The sequence below is a fragment of the Sinocyclocheilus grahami genome, unplaced genomic scaffold, assembly GCF_001515645.1.
Source record: "Sinocyclocheilus grahami isolate Dianchi unplaced genomic scaffold, SAMN03320097.WGS_v1.1 scaffold1019.1, whole genome shotgun sequence".
Taxonomy (NCBI): Eukaryota; Metazoa; Chordata; class Actinopteri; order Cypriniformes; family Cyprinidae; genus Sinocyclocheilus; species Sinocyclocheilus grahami.
This window is the reverse complement of record NW_015506198.1, coordinates 211,868-231,198: the sequence shown is the minus strand read 5'-3', so window position 1 is coordinate 231,198 and position 19,331 is coordinate 211,868. Positions and strand designations below refer to the sequence as shown.

General features: G+C 37.3%; 1 protein-coding gene and 1 long non-coding RNA gene across 2 annotated transcripts in view; both read left to right on the top strand.

Moving 5' to 3' along the window:
• LOC107565692 (piezo-type mechanosensitive ion channel component 2-like) overlaps positions 1-19,331 on the top strand; it is a 117,281-nt gene that overhangs the window by 89,009 nt on the left and 8,941 nt on the right. Inside the window, exons 19-35 of the mRNA XM_016250951.1 lie at positions 784-944; positions 2,243-2,419; positions 2,495-2,617; positions 3,847-4,047; positions 4,971-5,175; positions 5,899-6,000; positions 6,092-6,257; positions 8,616-8,859; positions 9,160-9,256; positions 10,149-10,314; positions 10,905-11,035; positions 12,044-12,134; positions 13,942-14,268; positions 15,499-15,757; positions 17,454-17,636; positions 17,711-17,923; positions 18,705-18,876. Coding sequence (XP_016106437.1) covers positions 784-944; positions 2,243-2,419; positions 2,495-2,617; positions 3,847-4,047; positions 4,971-5,175; positions 5,899-6,000; positions 6,092-6,257; positions 8,616-8,859; positions 9,160-9,256; positions 10,149-10,314; positions 10,905-11,035; positions 12,044-12,134; positions 13,942-14,268; positions 15,499-15,757; positions 17,454-17,636; positions 17,711-17,923; positions 18,705-18,876 — 3,018 coding nt within the window. The remainder of the gene's footprint in view (positions 1-783; positions 945-2,242; positions 2,420-2,494; positions 2,618-3,846; positions 4,048-4,970; positions 5,176-5,898; positions 6,001-6,091; positions 6,258-8,615; positions 8,860-9,159; positions 9,257-10,148; positions 10,315-10,904; positions 11,036-12,043; positions 12,135-13,941; positions 14,269-15,498; positions 15,758-17,453; positions 17,637-17,710; positions 17,924-18,704; positions 18,877-19,331) is intronic.
• LOC107565697 (uncharacterized) overlaps positions 18,676-19,331 on the top strand; it is a 1,567-nt gene continuing 911 nt past the window's right edge. Inside the window, exon 1 of the long non-coding RNA XR_001606408.1 lies at positions 18,676-18,876. This is a non-coding gene — a long non-coding RNA (uncharacterized lncRNA). The remainder of the gene's footprint in view (positions 18,877-19,331) is intronic.

Genomic DNA, 19,331 nt, shown 5'->3' with positions numbered 1-19,331 from the left:
CATCAGTCCGCCATTGTTTCACCGCCGGAGCAGATGTAGACAAGAATGACTCCTAACAAGCGATTGAGGTGTTCTCTTGTTGAAGACGCAGTGGATTATGTTTGTTTCTGAAGGGAATGCGTCCCTGATCTACATAAATGCGTCTATGTTTGCGTGAATCATTCGTGATCCAGCCTCATCTACAGAAGAAGCGAGTACAAGGTTTTTGTAATGAATCTTTGCAAATCGCCTTTCCTAATAATGTGCTAATTAGCGAGTTTCACGATGAACGCGGCTAAAGTAAACAGTCTCTCTGAGAGCAGCTCGGAAGAGAGGGGCGGAGCCAGCAGAGCTCATTAACATTTAAAGGAAAATGCTACAAAACGGCTTGAGGGGGGAAAAAAGGTGTTTTTTACACTACCATTGAGAAATTTTAACCAAACTATGTTACAGACGTTTCATTAAGACCCTAAAGAATCATATCAACTTTAAAATTATTATAGTTAACTAAAACAAAAATTTGAATTTGAAACTAGAATAAAAACCATTAAAACAACATTTTTTTAAATTGACATAAAATAAACGTTACTGATATAATATAGTTAGTAAACTTGTGGAAAATGGGCATCCGATGACTCCTTTAAAAACAGCACTGATGTGTTCTTCAGAGTAGCACTTTGGGATCTTAATCTGAGTTAGAGTCATTCCTGAATATTTAATGTCCAGTTAAATAACTTCCAGAACTCTTATGGCATTGTCTTGGTAAGTGTTTGTGAGTGATGCATGTGTTGTTCTCGTGTGAAGAGCTGAAGAATAAGTGGCGTCTGGTGGTGGAGCGTCTGACGGTGCTGTTCCTGAAGTTCCTGGAGTGTGTTCAGAAGCTGCAGCTCTTCATCTGGTGGCTGCTGGAGCTTCACATCATCAAGATCGTCTCGTCCTACATCATCTGGCTCTCAGTCAGAGAGGTGAGGAGCAATCACAGCTTCGTGATCGCTCATGGACAGGCCAGCTAAAGCAGAGCGCTCTGTGTGCTCACCTGACCTACATGGACTACAGGCAGCGGTTTTCAGGCTTTTAAACGCCACAGACCCACAAATAATCATCCTCAAGCAAGTTATTATAGTTAACTAAAACTAAAACCATAAAAAAAAACATTTTCATTACTTGAAATATATTAAATGTTATTTGAGATAAAACATGATTTACTTACTATATTTCAGCTAGTTTTCAAGGCGCCATTTCTCATTTCCATTTAGTTTAACTTGATGTACTAAATTAAATCAAATAAAATTAATAAACACTAGACATATATATATAAATATATATAAACTTCTAAAAATGACAAAACACACAATAAATTTACTAAAACTTTAACTAAAATTAACATGAAAGCAGTTAATTCAAAATATTAAAAAAACCTATAATAGTATCTCAATGATAGTAAAATAACGCTGCCACTGAAATTTAAATGGCATCTACTGTATATTGTTTCTTATTTAAAGACCATTTTTTACTGTGAAAAATTATAAATGTGTCTAAAATATTATTTAGCTTCTGTTTGTTTGTTTTCAGTTGCTTTTTATTTATTTGCTCATTTATTATTTATTATTTGATTTATTTATTATTTATTTTAGTTTGAATCTAATAATGCTTTAATTTTAATCAATTTTATCTTATTTTTAATTTCTTTATTTTTATTTATCAATTTTAGTTTATTTTTTAACACTTTTCTCTCTCTAAACATTTCCAAAAATGTGATCCTGGAGCACAAAACCAGTCATAAGGGTAAATTTTTTTAAAAATTGAGATTTATGTGTCATCTGAAAGCTGAATAAATAAGCTTTCCATTGATGTATGGTTTGTTAGGATAGGACAATATTCGGCTGAGATACAACTATTTGAAAATCTGGAATCTGAGGGTGCAAAAAAATCTAAATATTGAGAAAATCATCTTTAAAGTTGTTCAAATGAAGTTCTTAGCAATGCATATTACTAATCAAACATTAAGTTTTGATATATTTACAGTAGGTAATTTACAAAATATCTTCATGGAACATGTTCTTTACTTAATATCCTAATGATTTTTAGCATTAAAAAATCTATAATTTTGACCCATACAATGTATTCCCAGCGATTTAAGACTGCTTTTGTGCTTCAGGGTCGCAAATGTGAAAACCTAGATGACCACATTGTTCAAGCCGCTAGAGCATCTCAGATCAGCTGGTTTGCGTCCTCCTCATCCACATGTCTGTGACTCTGTCAGGTGTCTCTGTTTAACTACGTGTTCCTGGTGAGCTGGGCCTTCGCTCTGCCCTTCAGTCAGTTCAGACCGCTGGCATCTAGCGTCTGCACCGTCTGGACCTGCGTCATCGTGGTCTGTAAGATGCTGTACCAGCTGACCTCCATCAACCCGTCCTCGTACTCCAGGAGCTGCAGTATGGTGAGTCCTCACTCGCTCACTCGGGACACACACAGACGCTCTGGTTCTGACCGAGTCTGTGCTTCTCTCCTCCAGCCGGAGAACTACACGGACGCTCAGCGCTCAGACATGGCCAGATCTCTGCTCTACAGCGGCCCGGTGGATCCGGCTAACTGGATCGGCTTCAGGAAGTTCTCTCCGCTGCTGGAGAATCTGAGGGTACGGACACACGTGCTCAGCGTCTGAACACAGTGATCTGACAGTGCTGGGTGATCGGAGAAAATATTCTCATTTATTATTAATCAAAATATATTCTATCCCTAGGACAGTGGGATTATTTTTACTTTTTTATGATTATTTTCAGTAAAACTACACACAAAAATGTAAATAAGACCATTTTGGTGGCTTGTAATAATTCCACGTGATGCCACCAAAATTATTATAGTTAACTAAAACTAAAATTTGAATTTGAAATTAGAATAAAAACCATTGAAACAAAATGTTTTTTTATTGACATAAAATAAAAGTTACTGATATAATATAGTTAGTTTATATATATATATACAGCTAGTTGCCAAGGCAACATTTCTCATTTTAATTGTTTAACTTGATGTACTAAAATAACTAAAACTGAAACTGAAATAAAACATAATAAAAACAATATAGATATGTATTTATGAAAAAGTTACTAAAAAAATTATAACACTTTAAAATTAAAATTAAAACAGAAACATTATTAATAAAATATTAAATTAATAAAAAACTATAATAGTATATCCGTGATACTACAATAGCGCTGATCCACGCGATCATGAATTTTACATGAGGGTTCATATACAATTATAGGTTTTGTTAATATTTTGAAGCAGCTTTTTTATTTTAATATTACCCATTTTCATTTTAGTTTTAGTTAAGAAAAATGAATATGTCTGTATAGTTTTAGTTTGACGTATTTTAGTACATCAAGGCAGACTTAACTAAAATGTGAAATGTTGCTTTGCAACTAGCTAAAATAAAAAGTTTATATATTTTATTTTATTCAGTTAAGGTTTATTTTATTTGTTATTATTATTATTGTGGTTTTAGTTTACATTTTTACTGTAATAACTGTAAAAGCTGCTCAGTTTGAAAATGATTTCTGTGTGAGCTGTGCTTCATACATCACTAAACTATTGACAATAGATCATTTACCTTTTTTGCCTGCAAAATTTCACCAGAATTTAGCTAAAGTGACTGTACCGTAAGGGTCGGAACATCATTCTCTAAATAACATTTAATCAAGATTTTATCCAGCAGCTCCTAATAAAGTTAGCAGCCACTGGCAACATGAGCAAATGTACATTATGCCGATTTATGCTTGCTTTTGTCTCATGTGGTTGTTAATTTCGGACCCTGCATACACCTCAATATTGTCCTTATCCCTTTATTTGTGTATTTTCCGCACACAGAATAACTTACTGATGCTGGCTCTCTTGGCGTTTGAAGTGACCATTTACCGTCACCAGGATTTCTACCGGATGAAGAACAACCTCACCCCTCCGGTCACGAGAACCGTCTTTCACAACATCACACGCCAGCATCTGGACCACGGCATCGTCAACTGCGCCAAATATTTCATCGACTACTTCTTCTACAAATTTGGTCTTGAGGTAATATCAGCTTTATGTCTGTTAATGAATATATACACTACCATTCAAAAGTATGAGTTTCGTTAATGATCCCCAAGGCTGCATTTGTTTGATCAAAAATACAGTAAAAATTATGAAATATTATTGCAAATTCAAACAGCTGTTTTCTATGTGAATATCTGTTAAACTGTAATGTATTTCTGTGATGCGCAGCTGTATTTTCAGCATCATTCCTCCAGTCTTCAGTGTCACATGATCTTCAGAAATCAGTATAATATGCTGATTTGAAGGAACATGAATGTGTCCTACTTGGCAAAATCACATTCTCCCTTTTGATGGGCAGTTTTGGTTTTGTACAGACACTGATTTACTCTCTGTCTGTGAGACAGTCTCTAATTATGTCTGTTAATGAATATATACACTTCCATTCAAAAGTATGAGTTTCGTTAATGATCCCCAAGGCTGCATTTGTTTGATCAAAAATACAGTAAAAATTATGAAATATTATTGCAAATTCAAACAGCTGTGTTCTCTGTGAATATGTGTTAAACTGTAATGTATTTCTGTGATGCGCAGCTGTATTTTCAGCATCATTCCTCCAGTCTTCAGCGTCACATGATCTTCAGAAATCAGTATAATATGCTGATTTGAAGGAACATGAATGTGTCCTACTTGGCAAAATCACATTCTCCCTTTTGATGGGCAGTTTTGGTTTTGTACAGACACTGATTTACTCTCTGTCTGTGAGACAGTCTCTAATAGATTACCATCTGAAGCTCAGATTGCTAACACACTGTTGAGACAGATAAACCACAATAGAGTGTTACGGTAATGGATCAGGGTTACGTGATGGATATTGAATTTTAATTTTTGTATAGTCATGCTATCAAATGCACCTATTATTGTCCTAATTTGAAACCCGCGGCTGAATGTTGCTCCTCCAGACCTGTTTTCTGTTAGCGGTGAATGTGATCGGCCAGCGGATGGATTTCTATGCCATGCTGCACGCGTTCGGTCTGATTGTGGTGATGTATCAGAGCAGGAGAAAAGCCATCGCCCGCGTCTGGTCCAAGTATTGCTTCTTTCTGGCCTGCATGTTAGCCTTCCAGTATCTGATGTGCATCGGCATCCCTCCTGCGGCCTGCACAGGTGAGTCACACAGGTGTCTGCTTAAAGAGACAGTTCACTCAATAATGAAAATGCACTCATCCTCAGGTCATCCCAGATGTAGATGGGTTTGTTTCTTCATCAGATTTGTAGAAATGTAGCATTGCATCAGTGTCTCAGCAATGGATGCTCTGCAGTGAATGGGTGCCGTCAGAATGAGAGTCTGATAAAAACATCACAATAATCCACAGCACTCCAGTCCATCAGTGAACATCTGGAGAAGACAAAAGCTGAAACACATCCAGCGTTAAGACGTTTTGAACTAAAATACTATAGAGTTCATAATCCATAATAACGCTTCCTCCAGTGAAAAAGTGTTCTGGTGTGAATCAGGAGAGAAATCTGCACAGATCAAGCAGCGCTTAAACAGCTCTAAACACATATGTGTCTGGATTTTGATGTGAGAGACAACAGCAGATCACATCGTCTTTTTATCAGCTGTTTGGACTCTCGTTCTGACGGCACCCATTCACTGCAGAGCATCCATTGCTGAGACACTGATGCAGTGCTATATTTCTACAAACCTGATGAAGAAACAAACTCATCTACATCTGGGATGACCTGAGGATGAGTAGATTTTCAGGTAATTTCACATTTTTGGACGAACTATTTTTTTAAGAAAACAGCAATTCCACTCTTTGGTTGTCTTCAAGACAGCCCTTGACCGTTTTTCTGAATTTCATTAATATCTCTCCTTTGGTTCAGACTATCCGTGGAGACGGCCGTCTTCCAGCATGGACTCAAACGTCATCAAGTGGCTTTACTTCCCAGACTTCCACACCAAACCCAGCTCGCTCTTCCTCCTCTGTGAGTAATGTTGAATCTGTGTTAACGCTCCCCAGCTCTGCTTTAACGCTCTCTCATCACGTTGCCCGATCTTTTCTCTCTCTCTCTGCAGATGACTTCATGTTGCTGCTGTGCGCGTCGATTCAGGGCCGTGTGTTTGAGGAGGAGAATGTGGCAGCCGTGCAGCTGTTGGCGGGTGATAATGTGGAGATCTGTCGAGACCTGGACGCCGCCAGCTTCAGCCAGCACAACCCTGTGCCCGACTTCATCCACTGCAGGTACACATCTGATGCAAACAGCACTGACTAGAAGAAATGAATTTCCATATGCATATTTAGTATTGGTGATGCACCAAAATGAAAATTCTTGGCCAAAACGGAAATGAAAATTCAGGATGCACTTGGCTGAAAACCATAACCAAACTCAAAAATGACCTTTTTTTAACTTAAAGTAGTTTTCTTGTATAACTGTATTAATATTATTGCAACATTTTTTTTAATGAATAGAATTAGTATAAATAAATAAATACATGACTGAATTAATTAAATTAAAGTTTTCATTGAGCCAAAAACTGAAACCAAACCTGAAACGTGTAATTTTATTTAATAATCAGTTAATTAATCAAACAGATTTAATAATCAACACTCAAAGATGTACAAACATTTAAGTTGCTCATAAGGCACTTTTTATGTCAACTTTTTAATAACAGAGTTAGACTTCTACTCCAATTATTTGTTGGAATATGCACATTTAAATGGTGGCTGAAATAACTTGTTTTTATGATAGATTTATTCAAACATGCATTAAATAATGAACACAACAGGTTAAGTGTAATTATAATGAATATGCTATATAGTGCACATATTTGTCAACACGCTTCTCTCTAGAGGTTTTTTTTTTTGGACATTGAATGTCTTTTCTGAGGTAAATGTGATGTTATGTGACATGCAGTTGAAACACTGATTGATCAGTTACATGAGACTGTATTTTTTAACACTGTGTGATGTTCATTCATGTTTATTTTGGTGCTATAACTAGTAGTAAAGAGGAAGAGATGATCAGTTCATGTGAGGCTACAGCGATCTGTCACCTCACATTTAAACCACATTTATTGTTTGAATTTGGTGATAAAATTGGCAGAATTTGGAAGCTGAGATACTTGTCACTCTGAAATACTTCTTTTGAAGGTCCATTTTAAAACAGAAATAGCATGAATGATCTGTATTCCTGTTGTTTTCCCCTCAGCATCACATAGACCAGTGGTTATTTCAACACTCACAGTTTCTGTTAATAAAAAAAGTTTGAAACCAAGCAGCAGAATTACATAATTATCATAAACACCGGAGAAAACATCTTAGCCTATATGGTGGTGTTTTCAAATGTTGTGTTGGACAGTGAAGGGGCTTCAAATCAGAAAGGTTGAGAACCGCAGATACAGACTAACAGTTCAAAGAAAAACGCTGTTATACTCTGATTGCTCTCTCTGTCTGACCCAGAAAACACTTCAGTCGTAATTACATTGCTAATGTTTCAAGCCTGCAATCTTAGTTTGTGGTCTCGGGATCAGCGGAGCTTCCTCTGCTTATTACGCTAGAGAAAAACGAGACGATGAATAGTGTTTCTAAATCAGGGTCATTTATCTTTGAGCATGTCATTCATCAGCTGTAGAAAAACCATAGTGATTCTCCAGCTTCAGCCAGTCCAAACAATTAGAGATGATGATGGTGATGAAGGAATTTGGAGATTTTAATGACGCCTGCCTGCTGCTCTGATCATATATTAAGACTTGTGCGGTCAGTTTTTCCACTTCTTTGTCATTATACTTATTACTAAAGTTGCAGATTCCAGTAAATCTAAGTAAACTGGTAATGTGCTACAGGTTAATTCTGAGGAAACGGTGCCTTTTGATGCAGAAAGGTTTGGGGTTGAATGTTATTAGCAAAAATTGCTCATAACGGCCTTTCCTAGCAAATATTATCATATCACTGCATTATTTACAGTCAGTGTTCTTGAACTTTATGACAAAGACAATATTGTCCTCTCATAACAGTCTGACTAGATCAAAATGATAGTAAATATATGTGAATACTAATAATGATGCATATATTCAAAAGTTTGGGATCAATACGATTTTTAATGTTTCTGAAAGACTTTTCAGCTCATGTAGGCTGCATTTATTTGATTAAAAATACAGTGAAAACAGTAACATTTAGAAATATTATTACAGTGTAAAGCATATGTGTTCTATGTGAATCTGTGTTAAACTGTAATGTATTTCTGTGATGCGCAGCTGTATTTTCAGCATCATTACTCCAGTCTTCAGTGTCACATGATCTTCAGAAATCAGTATAATATGCTGATCTGCTGCTCGAGAAACATTTCTGATTATTATCAATGTTGAACACAGTCGTGCTGCACAATATTTCTGTGGAAACTGTGATGCATTTTATTTTTCAGGATTCACAGATGAACAGAAAGTTCAAAAGAACAGCATTTATTTGAAATAGAAAGCTACTGCAACATTATTAATGCCTTTACTGTCACTTTTGATCAATTATATGCATGCTTGATGAACAAAAGTATAAATTTCTTTAAAAAAAAAAAAACTTTTCACCGACTTCAATCTTCGTTTTCAGGTCGTATTTGGATATGCTGAAGGTGATCGTGTTCAGCTATCTGTTCTGGTTCGTCCTGACCATCATCTTCATCACGGGCACCACACGCATCAGCATCTTCTGCATGGGATACTTGGTCGCCTGCTTCTACTTCTTGATCTTTGGGGGCGAGCTGTTACTGAAGCCAATCAAAAGCATCCTTCATTACTGGGACTTCCTCATAGCATACAACGTCTTCGTAATCACCATGAAAAACATTCTCTCAGTAAGTACCTCATAAATCCCCTCACTCATAATTCAATTGTAACTCAGTCAGAGTTCACTTCATTCAAAGCTGTTGTAAATTAGCTTGAACTTTGCCTCTGACATAAAACATAATTCTGTTAATAGCGCTCTGCATTTTTGTGGGTCTGAATTCAGAGGGTGTGAAAGACGTGAAGCGTTTGTGGGATTCGACTAATAATTACACACTCTTTTAAAGAGGTCCATGCAGTATGTGAGATAGCAAAGAGATGGTTTGGGTTGTTGTGGATGTGATTGTGGCTTCTGTTCTCTCGGCTCTCAGATCGCGGCGTGTGGATATATTAAAGCGCTGGTGGCCAATCACTGCTGGCTGATCCAGTTATTCAGTCTGGCTTGCACTATAAAAGGATATTCAAAACGTAAGTTATTTTCTTTGTCATGTTGAGATCTATTAGATGTGTTTGATTAACTATTATCTAAGCTAAAATTAACCTAGCATGATCATCAGTTGTCTGTATTCTCCTGTAAAATAGGTTCTGGTAGTATTATATAAAACAATCAAAATCATACAGTGTTGCTTTAAATAATAATTATATTAAAAACTATTTTAATGTAATCGTCTTATAATATATAATTAATTGTGGTAATAAAAAATAAAAACTATTTTAAAGGAATAGTTCATCCAAAAATGATAATTTGCTGAGAATGTGCTCACCCTCAGGTCATCTGAGATGTAGATGAGTTTGTTTCTTCATCAGGTTTGGAGAAATGCAGCACTGCATCAGTGTCTCAGCAATGGATGCTCTGCAGTGAATGGGTGCCGTCAGAATGAGAGTCCAAACAGCCGTCTTAATGCTGGATTAGTTTCAGCTTTTGTCTTCTCCAGATGTTAACTGATGGACTGGAGTGCTGTGGATTATTGTGATGTTTTTATCAGACTCTCATTCTGACGGCACCCATTCACTGCAGAGCATCCATTGCTGAGACACTGATGCAATGCTGCATTTCTCCAAACCTGATGAAGAAACAAACTCAAAATCTCTGATGACCTGATTTTTTGGGTGAACTGTTCACTCAGACTCGATGAATAAAGTATATTTAGTTGTTTTGTATGTTCAGATTGCCTATCTACAGAAAAGTGTTGCACCGCTCAGATTGAGAAAACCATTTGTATAAAAAGCCACTAATAGAATGGGTAAAAAATGACTGAAAAGCTTTATGAGCATTAATAGTTAACTAATTTTAATGAGCAATACTGTAATATTCTAGTGTCCAGCAGAGCTTGATTAGATTCTGATGATTCTCTCGCAGCGGAGCAGAACGCAAATAAGCAGTGCGAGCTGCCGAGTGACGAGGCCGGGATCATCTGGGACAGCATCTGCTTCGCCTTTCTCCTGCTGCAGAGGCGAGTTTTCATGAGCTACTACTTCCTACACGTGGTAGCTGACATCCGTTCCTCGCAGGTCCTCGCCTCCAGGTACACACACATGCTCTGGGTTACTGCTGTCTGCTTTACAGTCGCTTTTAATGTTTGCCTGCATGTAATCATCTAACCAGTGTCGTTTTAGTACCTTTGATTTACTATTATAGTTTTTTATTTAATTTAATTTAATTTATGTTTTAGTAATTTTGTTGTGTTTTTATCTTTTTATAGTTTTTTTGTCTCTATGTATTTTTTTATTATTATTTTTCGTTATTTTAGTACTAAAAGTTAAAGAATATTGCAATGAGAAATGTTGTAGCTGAAATAAAACATTTTTAATATTTGTTTCAGTTAATGTTTATTTTATTTCAAGTATTTTATTTATTTATTTATTCATTCGGTTTTAATTTTAGTCACGGTTTTAGTTTTAGTTACCTATAATAAGCCTGCATCTAATATTATGTTATTGGTTATTTTTAACTTCATTTCTAAGAAATATCTTCTCAATTGGCACACAGTAAAAGACACCATGACAGCTTTCTGAATCAAATGAAATGATGAATAAATAAGTAGATAAAAAAAGAGTACATTTGACGTATTCAGACTGTGTTTCGTGTCTCTGTTCCTCTTTGTTTGTCTGTCAGAGGAGCGGAGTTGTTTCAGGCGACCATTGTGAAGGTGGTTAAAGCCAGAATAGAAGAAGAGAAGAAGTCCATGGATCTGCTGAAGAGACAGTACCAGACCGCTAACTGCTGGCTTCCTGCGTGGAAGAGCAGTAATAGCACTAGCGCAGACCCTGACTAACCCATCCCTGCTCTGTCATTTCTTGTAGAGAGCTATCCGAAAGTTTGCCTCTGCTTTGCTGGCTTTACCAAAGTCTGTCATTAAACTGCCCAAAACTGTACTGCAGTATGTAATCAGGGCAGCCAAGGTACTTCACAATGCCTGATATATCTCCTCTCTTCTTGTATGCTGTAGTGTGTGTCAGCTCTGTCCTCTACGAGCATCGACGGCTATGGTGCTCCACTGCATTTTCCTGCTCCCCAGTTGCATAATATACATGTATTTATTCCTCTAACTTGTAAATGGAGAGCTAATAGAGCCGAAATGGCTGATTATTACAGTTGCACGTCAATCATCTGGCTGCCGTGTAAACAGAGCGGATACGGTGCATTGCATGCCAAGGAAATGCAGTGTATTATGCAGTCGACTGCAGGAGCATGCAGGGCTGGGTGATATATTCAAAATGCATGAGGTAATGTTGCTGGAAATATGAAATTAGTTTTACCTGCCTAGTATGAAAGTGTGAACATGTTTTAATAGCTGATTTAAACTCTAGTAGAAAAAAAGTTGTTAGAATTGGTAAGTTTGATTCATTTCTAAAACTTTCTAAAGTACAGTTCATATCAATAACTTACATAGATAGATAAATAGATAGATAGATAGAGACATACATGCATAGACAGATAGGCAAACAGACAGATAATCAGATAGATAGGAATAAAGTTTCATCAAACAGCTGAAAATATGAAGATATAATATTCGTAGCTTTATCATCCAGCTCTTGATGCATGTGAGTTGCAGACATTTTTCTGGGAGGTTTTCTTGGGTTTAGTTGTGCCAGTTAAACAAAGGCTGTGTTTTTCTCCTTTGTGAACAGTGTAATCATTCTTTCTTTGGACGAGACCTGACACCACAATCAGAATGTCTGTCCTTTGGAGCAAAACATCCCCTAAAGCTGGTTTCCTGTCTTGTGTATTGTGTTGGTGTGTTTGATTGACAGGAATATCTGAAGTGACGCTTTTCCTAAAACAGTCTGTTTTGCCGGCTCTGCTAAAAGACTGGAACAGAGTGCAAGTTTATCCCCTGCATGTGTATAAGACTCTTTGTTTTTCACTAGAGGGGCACTTAAATTGGGTTCAAAGACTGATTTTGTTCCAATATACTGACACGCATGTGCTTTCTTTCACAACTGTTTATGTCCACTTAAGACCAGGAAATTTTAACATTAATTTGTGTGTATTTGTCCGTTCAAGAAAACGTGAAAGAGAGCTCAACTCCGTATTCGCGCAATATATGCGAGACAGCTTTCTGTGTTCATGCGTTGGATGTGTGTACGAGTGCCGAATTGAGTTCTCTTTTGCATCCTCTTGAGCTTTAATGGTTTAAAATCACATTAAGACAAGCGAAATTGAAATGTGCGTGTCTTATTGAATCTACGGTACTTGGGAAATTCTGAACCGGTTCTAAACTGGAACTGGTCCTCGACACCCAACGCTACTCAGTAGTCTATACAAGTGCTCAAAGTAGCTTGTAGAGGATTCTCAAAACAGGACTAGACGTCTACTAGTAAAAAACCTGGTATATAAAATTATGACCTAAGCCGCACCTTCTTGTGAATGCAGCTTCTGTCATTTCATTTTAGTGACTGTGAACTGTAAATCAGACACTGTTCTCATTAAATGAGCAGCTCAGTTCAGTGTAGCAGCCTGTTATTTTGCAGGACGACTTATTTTGACTCTCGCTACACCCAGTGTAAGGCGCACACTGCAGATAAGGTGTTTGCCAAGGGTTCAGTGTGCCAGATTTCAACAACACCCTTCTGTCTCACCAACACACTGACGCCAAATCATCAGATTCCTCTGCTAATTTAAAATATATATATATATTGGCTAGACATACGCTGTCTAAATAGTGCCAAACTTTGTGGTATAAAATGTAATGATATAGCACGCGCACACACACACACACACACACACATGCACGCACACACACAGCTGTGGATGGTTACTGTAGCCCTGTGATGACAGACGGACGGTGTTTCCAGAACCTTCTGCTCACACACAGCCAAAGCACACTGCACACAGATATTCAGAGTGAATTTAGACACTGCACCGTACAGATTATATAAGTCTATTAATTATTAGTGATGTTTCCTAAGGTACTATTAATTTATCCTGCTCAATTTGCACTGCCTGCCACAGAATAGCAAAAGTAAAAATAAATAAATAAATAACTGTGAGGTAAAACTAAATAAAAATCAAACTATCTCACAATTATGATTTTATTTTGTCTCTGCCACGGAATAACATTTTTTTTTAAAGTAACTGCTTCTCTTTTTGTTTGTTTCTTGCAGTTCTGACTTTTTTCTCAGAATTCTTACAGTGCAGACTTCTTCTCTGAATACTGACTTTATATCTTATATTTATAAGTTATGAGCTCTTAATTGCGAGTTTACATCTTGCAATTCTAAGACAATTCATTTCTCTTTCATGAGGTCATGCTTGGGTTTACATAAAGCTGCACAGATTTTCATATTAAAATTTTAGGATATTTGGACTGGAATTGAATGACTTTTAAAAGTCAAGGCAACGTGATGGGTCACTTTAAAAAATTTATTTTTTAATATGGAAGCAAAAATTCCTTGTATATAAATGTATTATTTAATATATTGTCTAATACATAAACAATGTATTATTCTGAATATTTTTCAAATGCATTAAATAATTTTATAGATTATTCATTAATATATAAAGAAATATGTTTTCTGTTTGTTGTGTTTTATGCTGGTCTTCTGGTCAGACTTGTGGGATGGCGTTCCCCCCTTGTGGTTATTTGCATGAATTACAACTATCAGCCTTATTTCTTCTCACTGACCTGAACTCTGTGTTGCTCTGGCAGTGACCGCACGCAGTGCACTGAGCTCTACTCGCGGCAGGGCACCAGCGACACCGTCGAGGAGGCCGTGAGCCAGCGAGAACTGAGAGAGCATCCAGACAAACTCTGGAGCAGCACTTCAGACCTGCGGACGCCTCTGAGAGCAGAGCAGGTGTGCTGGACGCAGGGCGAGGCGGACATCCCTCCATCGTACAGTAAAGCCACGGGCCTGGACTCAGTGTGTGACGCGGAGGGGAGGAGGCTGAGGATCCAGACACCTGAGGAGAAGAGCGCCGACGTTCTGCTCTCAATGAGCCATCAGCTGACAGCCAGCGAGCTGCTGCGGAGCAGGTGAGAGCATGTCATGTGACCTCAGTTAAACACCTGCAACACAAGCTGCTGTGTGGACACAAAATATGTGTTCAGTTACATTTCTTTTTCCTCTCCAAAAGCATCATCATGACTTTTTTATGTATACTACCATTCAAAGTTTGGGGTTATGATCTTTTAATGTTTTTGAAAGTCTCTTCTGCTCACCAGTGCTGCATTTATTTGATCAAAAATACAGTAATATTGTGAAATATTATTCTAATTTCAAACAGCTGTTTTCTGTGTGAATCTCTGTTAAACTGTAATGTATTTCTGTGATGCGCAGCTGTATTTTCAGCATCATTCCTCCAGTCTTCAGTGTCACATGATCTTCAGAAATCAGTATAATATGCTGATCTGCTGCTCGAGACACATTTCTGATTATTATCAATGTTGAAAACAGTCGTGCTGCACAATATTTCTGTGGAAACTGTGATGCATTTTATTTTTCAGGATTCACAGATGAACAGAAAGTTCAGAAGAACAGCATTTATTTGAAATATTTTTTTTCTAACATTATAAATGAGTTTACTCTCAGTTTTGATCAATTTAATGTCCTTACTGAATAAAAAATGTAAAAAAAAAATACTGACCCCAAACCTTTGAACAGTAGTGTATGTAAAAATACAATCATGTAATATTTGACGTGTATCAATTTCAACAACGCTTAAAATTATAAAAAAAATTTAATAAAATCTTTAACAGTAGCCATAATATTTTAAGGCCCAATTGGTTGCATTATTTTAAATTATGTTCTTAAAACAAGGCTATTTGTGTCATGTGGAGTAAGTTGGGGAGAAAAAAAAACAGATTAATTACAATTTGTTTTTATTATTTCTTTTTTTTATTTCATGATATCTTTGTTTCCTTTTGTAACATTTAAATACAGATATAGATGTATAGATACATTTAAATATAGTAGTATTTATTTATTTATTTATTTTTAACGTATTGCTCCAGTATCTCAAAACAGCTGGTTCCCATTGTGACAACAAAATAAAAGTGATAAATATGTCCTGGGCAATAACTGTGAAAATGTTCAAAAGCCTTTTGTGGCCAAGCCTTTAATTATGTAGACTTTTATCAAATAAAATAAATGAATAAATAAGAAGAAAAATACTAGAAATGAAAAAAGTGTGACAAGTCTCCCTGTGTGTGAAAGCACTCTTCAAAAGTGCATTATATCTGATTGTGTCTGTTTCTCTCCGTCAGGACGTTCTACGACGAGGAGCTGGAGGCGTCGGAGCATTTCTACCGCTCTCAGCCGCAGCTCCTCCAGCTCTGCTACGCTCTCTACAGCATGCTGGTGGCTCACTCTCAGATGGTGTGTTATCTGGTCATCATCCTCAACCACATGATCTCCGCATCGGTGGCCACGCTGGTGCTGCCCATCCTCATCTTCCTCTGGGCCATGCTGTCGGTTCCCCGGCCCAGCAAACGCTTCTGGATGACGGCCATCGTCTACACGGAGGTATCGCTGCATCTGTGACGCTCCACTCTCACACCATAGATTCAGGATCGATCGTTCAGTATCTCCATGACACTGAGTAACTTTATCTTACAGTGTCCTTGTTGCACACGTTACATGCACTTACTATAGCAATACGAGTAAATTATGCATAATTACAAACAACTAAAGCAAACCCTAAACCTGTAGTACATGTTGTTTATATTACTCAGTACTTAACGCTGTAATACATAACTTTTAGCGCTCTAGCAAGTAATAAACAGAACTGCATCTATACATCTACATCTGTATTTAAATGTTGAAAGTTAAAAAAAGGAAACAAAGATATCATGAAACAAAGAAGATATGTATTGCAGCTTTAATTGTATACTCACACTGCAACAAGGACACCTTAAAATAACCACATTTTGGTTTGCATTAGTTAGCTAACATTAATTAACAATGAGCATCAAATTTATTTCAGTATTTGTTTACTAATCCTACTAATACACAGCTGTTCATTGTTAGTTCATCTCCGCTCAGATCCATTAAATAATATTTACAAATATAATTTTTGTTGTTAATCATGTATTAGTAAATGTTGAAATTAACAAGTATAATAAATGCTTTAGTTTAAGTTTTTTTTATTGTTCATGTGAACAAATTACTTACTTACTGTAAAGTTTTGTGCACACAACTCATGTTGTGTTTCGGGGAGGATTTTCTTTTTCCCGAAAATGCTAGTTAATGTTCTCACATTGGACTAAAACTTACTGGCTTCGCTCACACAGGGTTTAACAAATTACCAAAAAATATATATCCTTTTTGTGCTTTTTGGGGATTTTTTCCCACCTTGTTATACTTGTGGTGTTCCGGATGTCCGGCACACAAAACATTGCTTCTAAATCTCTCGATATGCGATATTATCACCAAATCTGGGATTCAATCTTTGTATCAACTTGTTTTTTGTAGGTTTCTTTTGGAGCTGACTGATCGCAGGCCTCATTGATCTGAACTTAATATGCACCTCAGTTATTGAGGGAATATTGCCAAAATTATTCACAAATAATGCTTTTTTCACTCAAAAATTGATGCATAAGCTCAGATCAATGAGGCCTGCGATCAATCAGTTCCAAAAAGAAACACAAAACCTGTGCTACTTTCAAAAAACAAGTTGATACAAAGATTGAATCCCAGATTTGGTGATAATATCGCATATCGAGAGATTTAGAAGCAGTGTTTTGTGTGCCGGTCATCCGGAACACCACAAGTATAACAAGGTGGGGAAAAAATCCCAAAAAATCCCACAAAAATCCCAAAAATGATAGTTTCACCAAAGGAGAGATTTACAAGCAATTTTTAATGTACGTGTCGTTGCATTATAATGTTTTTGTTAGCCTATCCAGTTGAAGCCACTAGATGCGGCGCTGCTGTGTTGTTAATTATAAATATTGTGGAAAAAGAGAACATCAATGCGGAGAAGATCTTGTTTACGTCAAAACTGAATCCAAGCCGTTCACACAGAACACATATTTCGCACATTTTCTAGAGGGACATCTATCACTGTTGCACTCGCGTCTCGCACAAAAGAGAAAGCCATGGAAAATTAATGCAAGTTCAACTTTGAAAAAACATATCTCAAGACTTTATGGCGGGTTTTTTCCCCATCCCACTGCAACTCGTGTTTTTAAATGAAAAATGTACTCCTTTTCTCACACAGGTCACCATAGTGATCAAGTACTTCTTCCAGTTTGGCTTCTTTCCGTTTAACCAGAGCATAAAGCTGGACAAATCCAAACCCTTCCACCCTCCCAACATCATCGGTGTGGAGAAGAAAGAGGGCTACGTCCACTACGACCTGATCCAGCTCCTGGCGCTCTTCTTCCACCGCTCCATCCTGAAGGTAGAGAGACGCTCTGTGATGTGTGTCACGTGTCTTGACTGAACATGCAATGTGAACGCGCTCTTCTTCCTCAGTGCTACGGTCTGTGGGATGAAGATGAGCCCAGGTCAGGAGGTCAGACTGCGAGCTCTCATTCAGACAGTGAAGAGAAAGACGCCTCACCCGTCTCCACACACATCCGGCTGCCCAGAAAACCCCTCCGACAGAGCTCCAGCGTCTCGCAGCGCTCGGCCCGCTCTAAACCAGGTGCGCTCAGATACACGCTTCTGCTCGTGCACTCCGATATCTGAAGGTTCGGTCACGTTTGGTGGCTCAGAAAGGTCTAATTGCAGTGGTTCTCAACCAGGGACCTCAGCAAACTTCCAAGGGGGCCTCGAGATGACTTCAAGACAAAACAAGCTTTAAAATAAGCTAAAACTGCTACAAATCAGGTTGTAAGCTGACATATTTCTTACTTTAATTTGTTCTCTTAAGAACAACCATATTTGAAATTCCCAGTCTTGGAAAAAAAATAACACATGGAAAAGTTTTTTTTACATTTTTTAAAAAAATCATGTACATTTTTATAATTTATATAAGGCTTTCTAGTTATGTCAAGCTCTATTTTTTTTATAACTTGCAGAAATTGCTATTTGTCAGTAAAAAATAAAGAAAAAAACATAATCATGAATTTGCGTGACCAGCTGAACCCGATGTGAAATTTGTGTGTGGAAATCTTCCAGCATTCGCTTGGATTTCTATTGAAATCAGTGGATTTTGGCTGTGGAAAATTTGCTGAAAGAGAGCGCACTTTTTTTCCCAAGGAACACGTGTGCTCCTAAAGTCAAAAATCAGGAGCACATTAAAAAAACTTGGGATGCAAGGAGAGAAGAGTACAAAAAGTGCACTCTTTCAGCTTGAAAGTGTATTTGATAATTGTACACTTATATATCCTATAAACAGATTTCTAGTCAAATCTATATATTGACTGTGTTAATTAATGTTTGCTGTTGCTACAAGAGTACGCTCTGTGATGTGTGTCACGTGTCTTGACTGAACATGCAATGTGAACGCGCTCTTCTTCCTCAGTGCTACGGTCTGTGGGATGAAGATGAGCCCAGGTCAGGAGGTCAGACTGCGAGCTCTCATTCAGACAGTGAAGAGAAAGACGCCTCACCCGTCTCCACACACATCCGGCTGCCCAGAAAACCCCTCCGACAGAGCTCCAGCGTCTCGCAGCGCTCGGCCCGCTCTAAACCAGGTGCGCTCAGATACACGCTTCTGCTCGTGCACTCCGATATCTGAAGGTTCGGTCACGTTTGGTGGCTCAGAAAGGTCTAATTGCAGTGGTTCTCAACCAGGGACCTCAGCAAACTTCCAAGGGGGCCTCGAGATGACTTCAAGACAAAACAAGCTTTAAAATAAGCTAAAACTGCTACAAATCAGGTTGTAAGCTGACATATTTCTTACTTTAATTTGTTCTCTTAAGAACAACCATATTTGAAATTCCCAGTCTTGGAAAAAAAATAACACATGGAAAAGTTTTTTTTACATTTTTTAAAAAAATCATGTACATTTTTATAATTTATATAAGGCTTTCTAGTTATGTCAAGCTCTATTTTTTTTATAACTTGCAGAAATTGCTATTTGTCAGTAAAAAATAAAGAAAAAAACATAATCATGAATTTGCGTGACCAGCTGAACCCGATGTGAAAT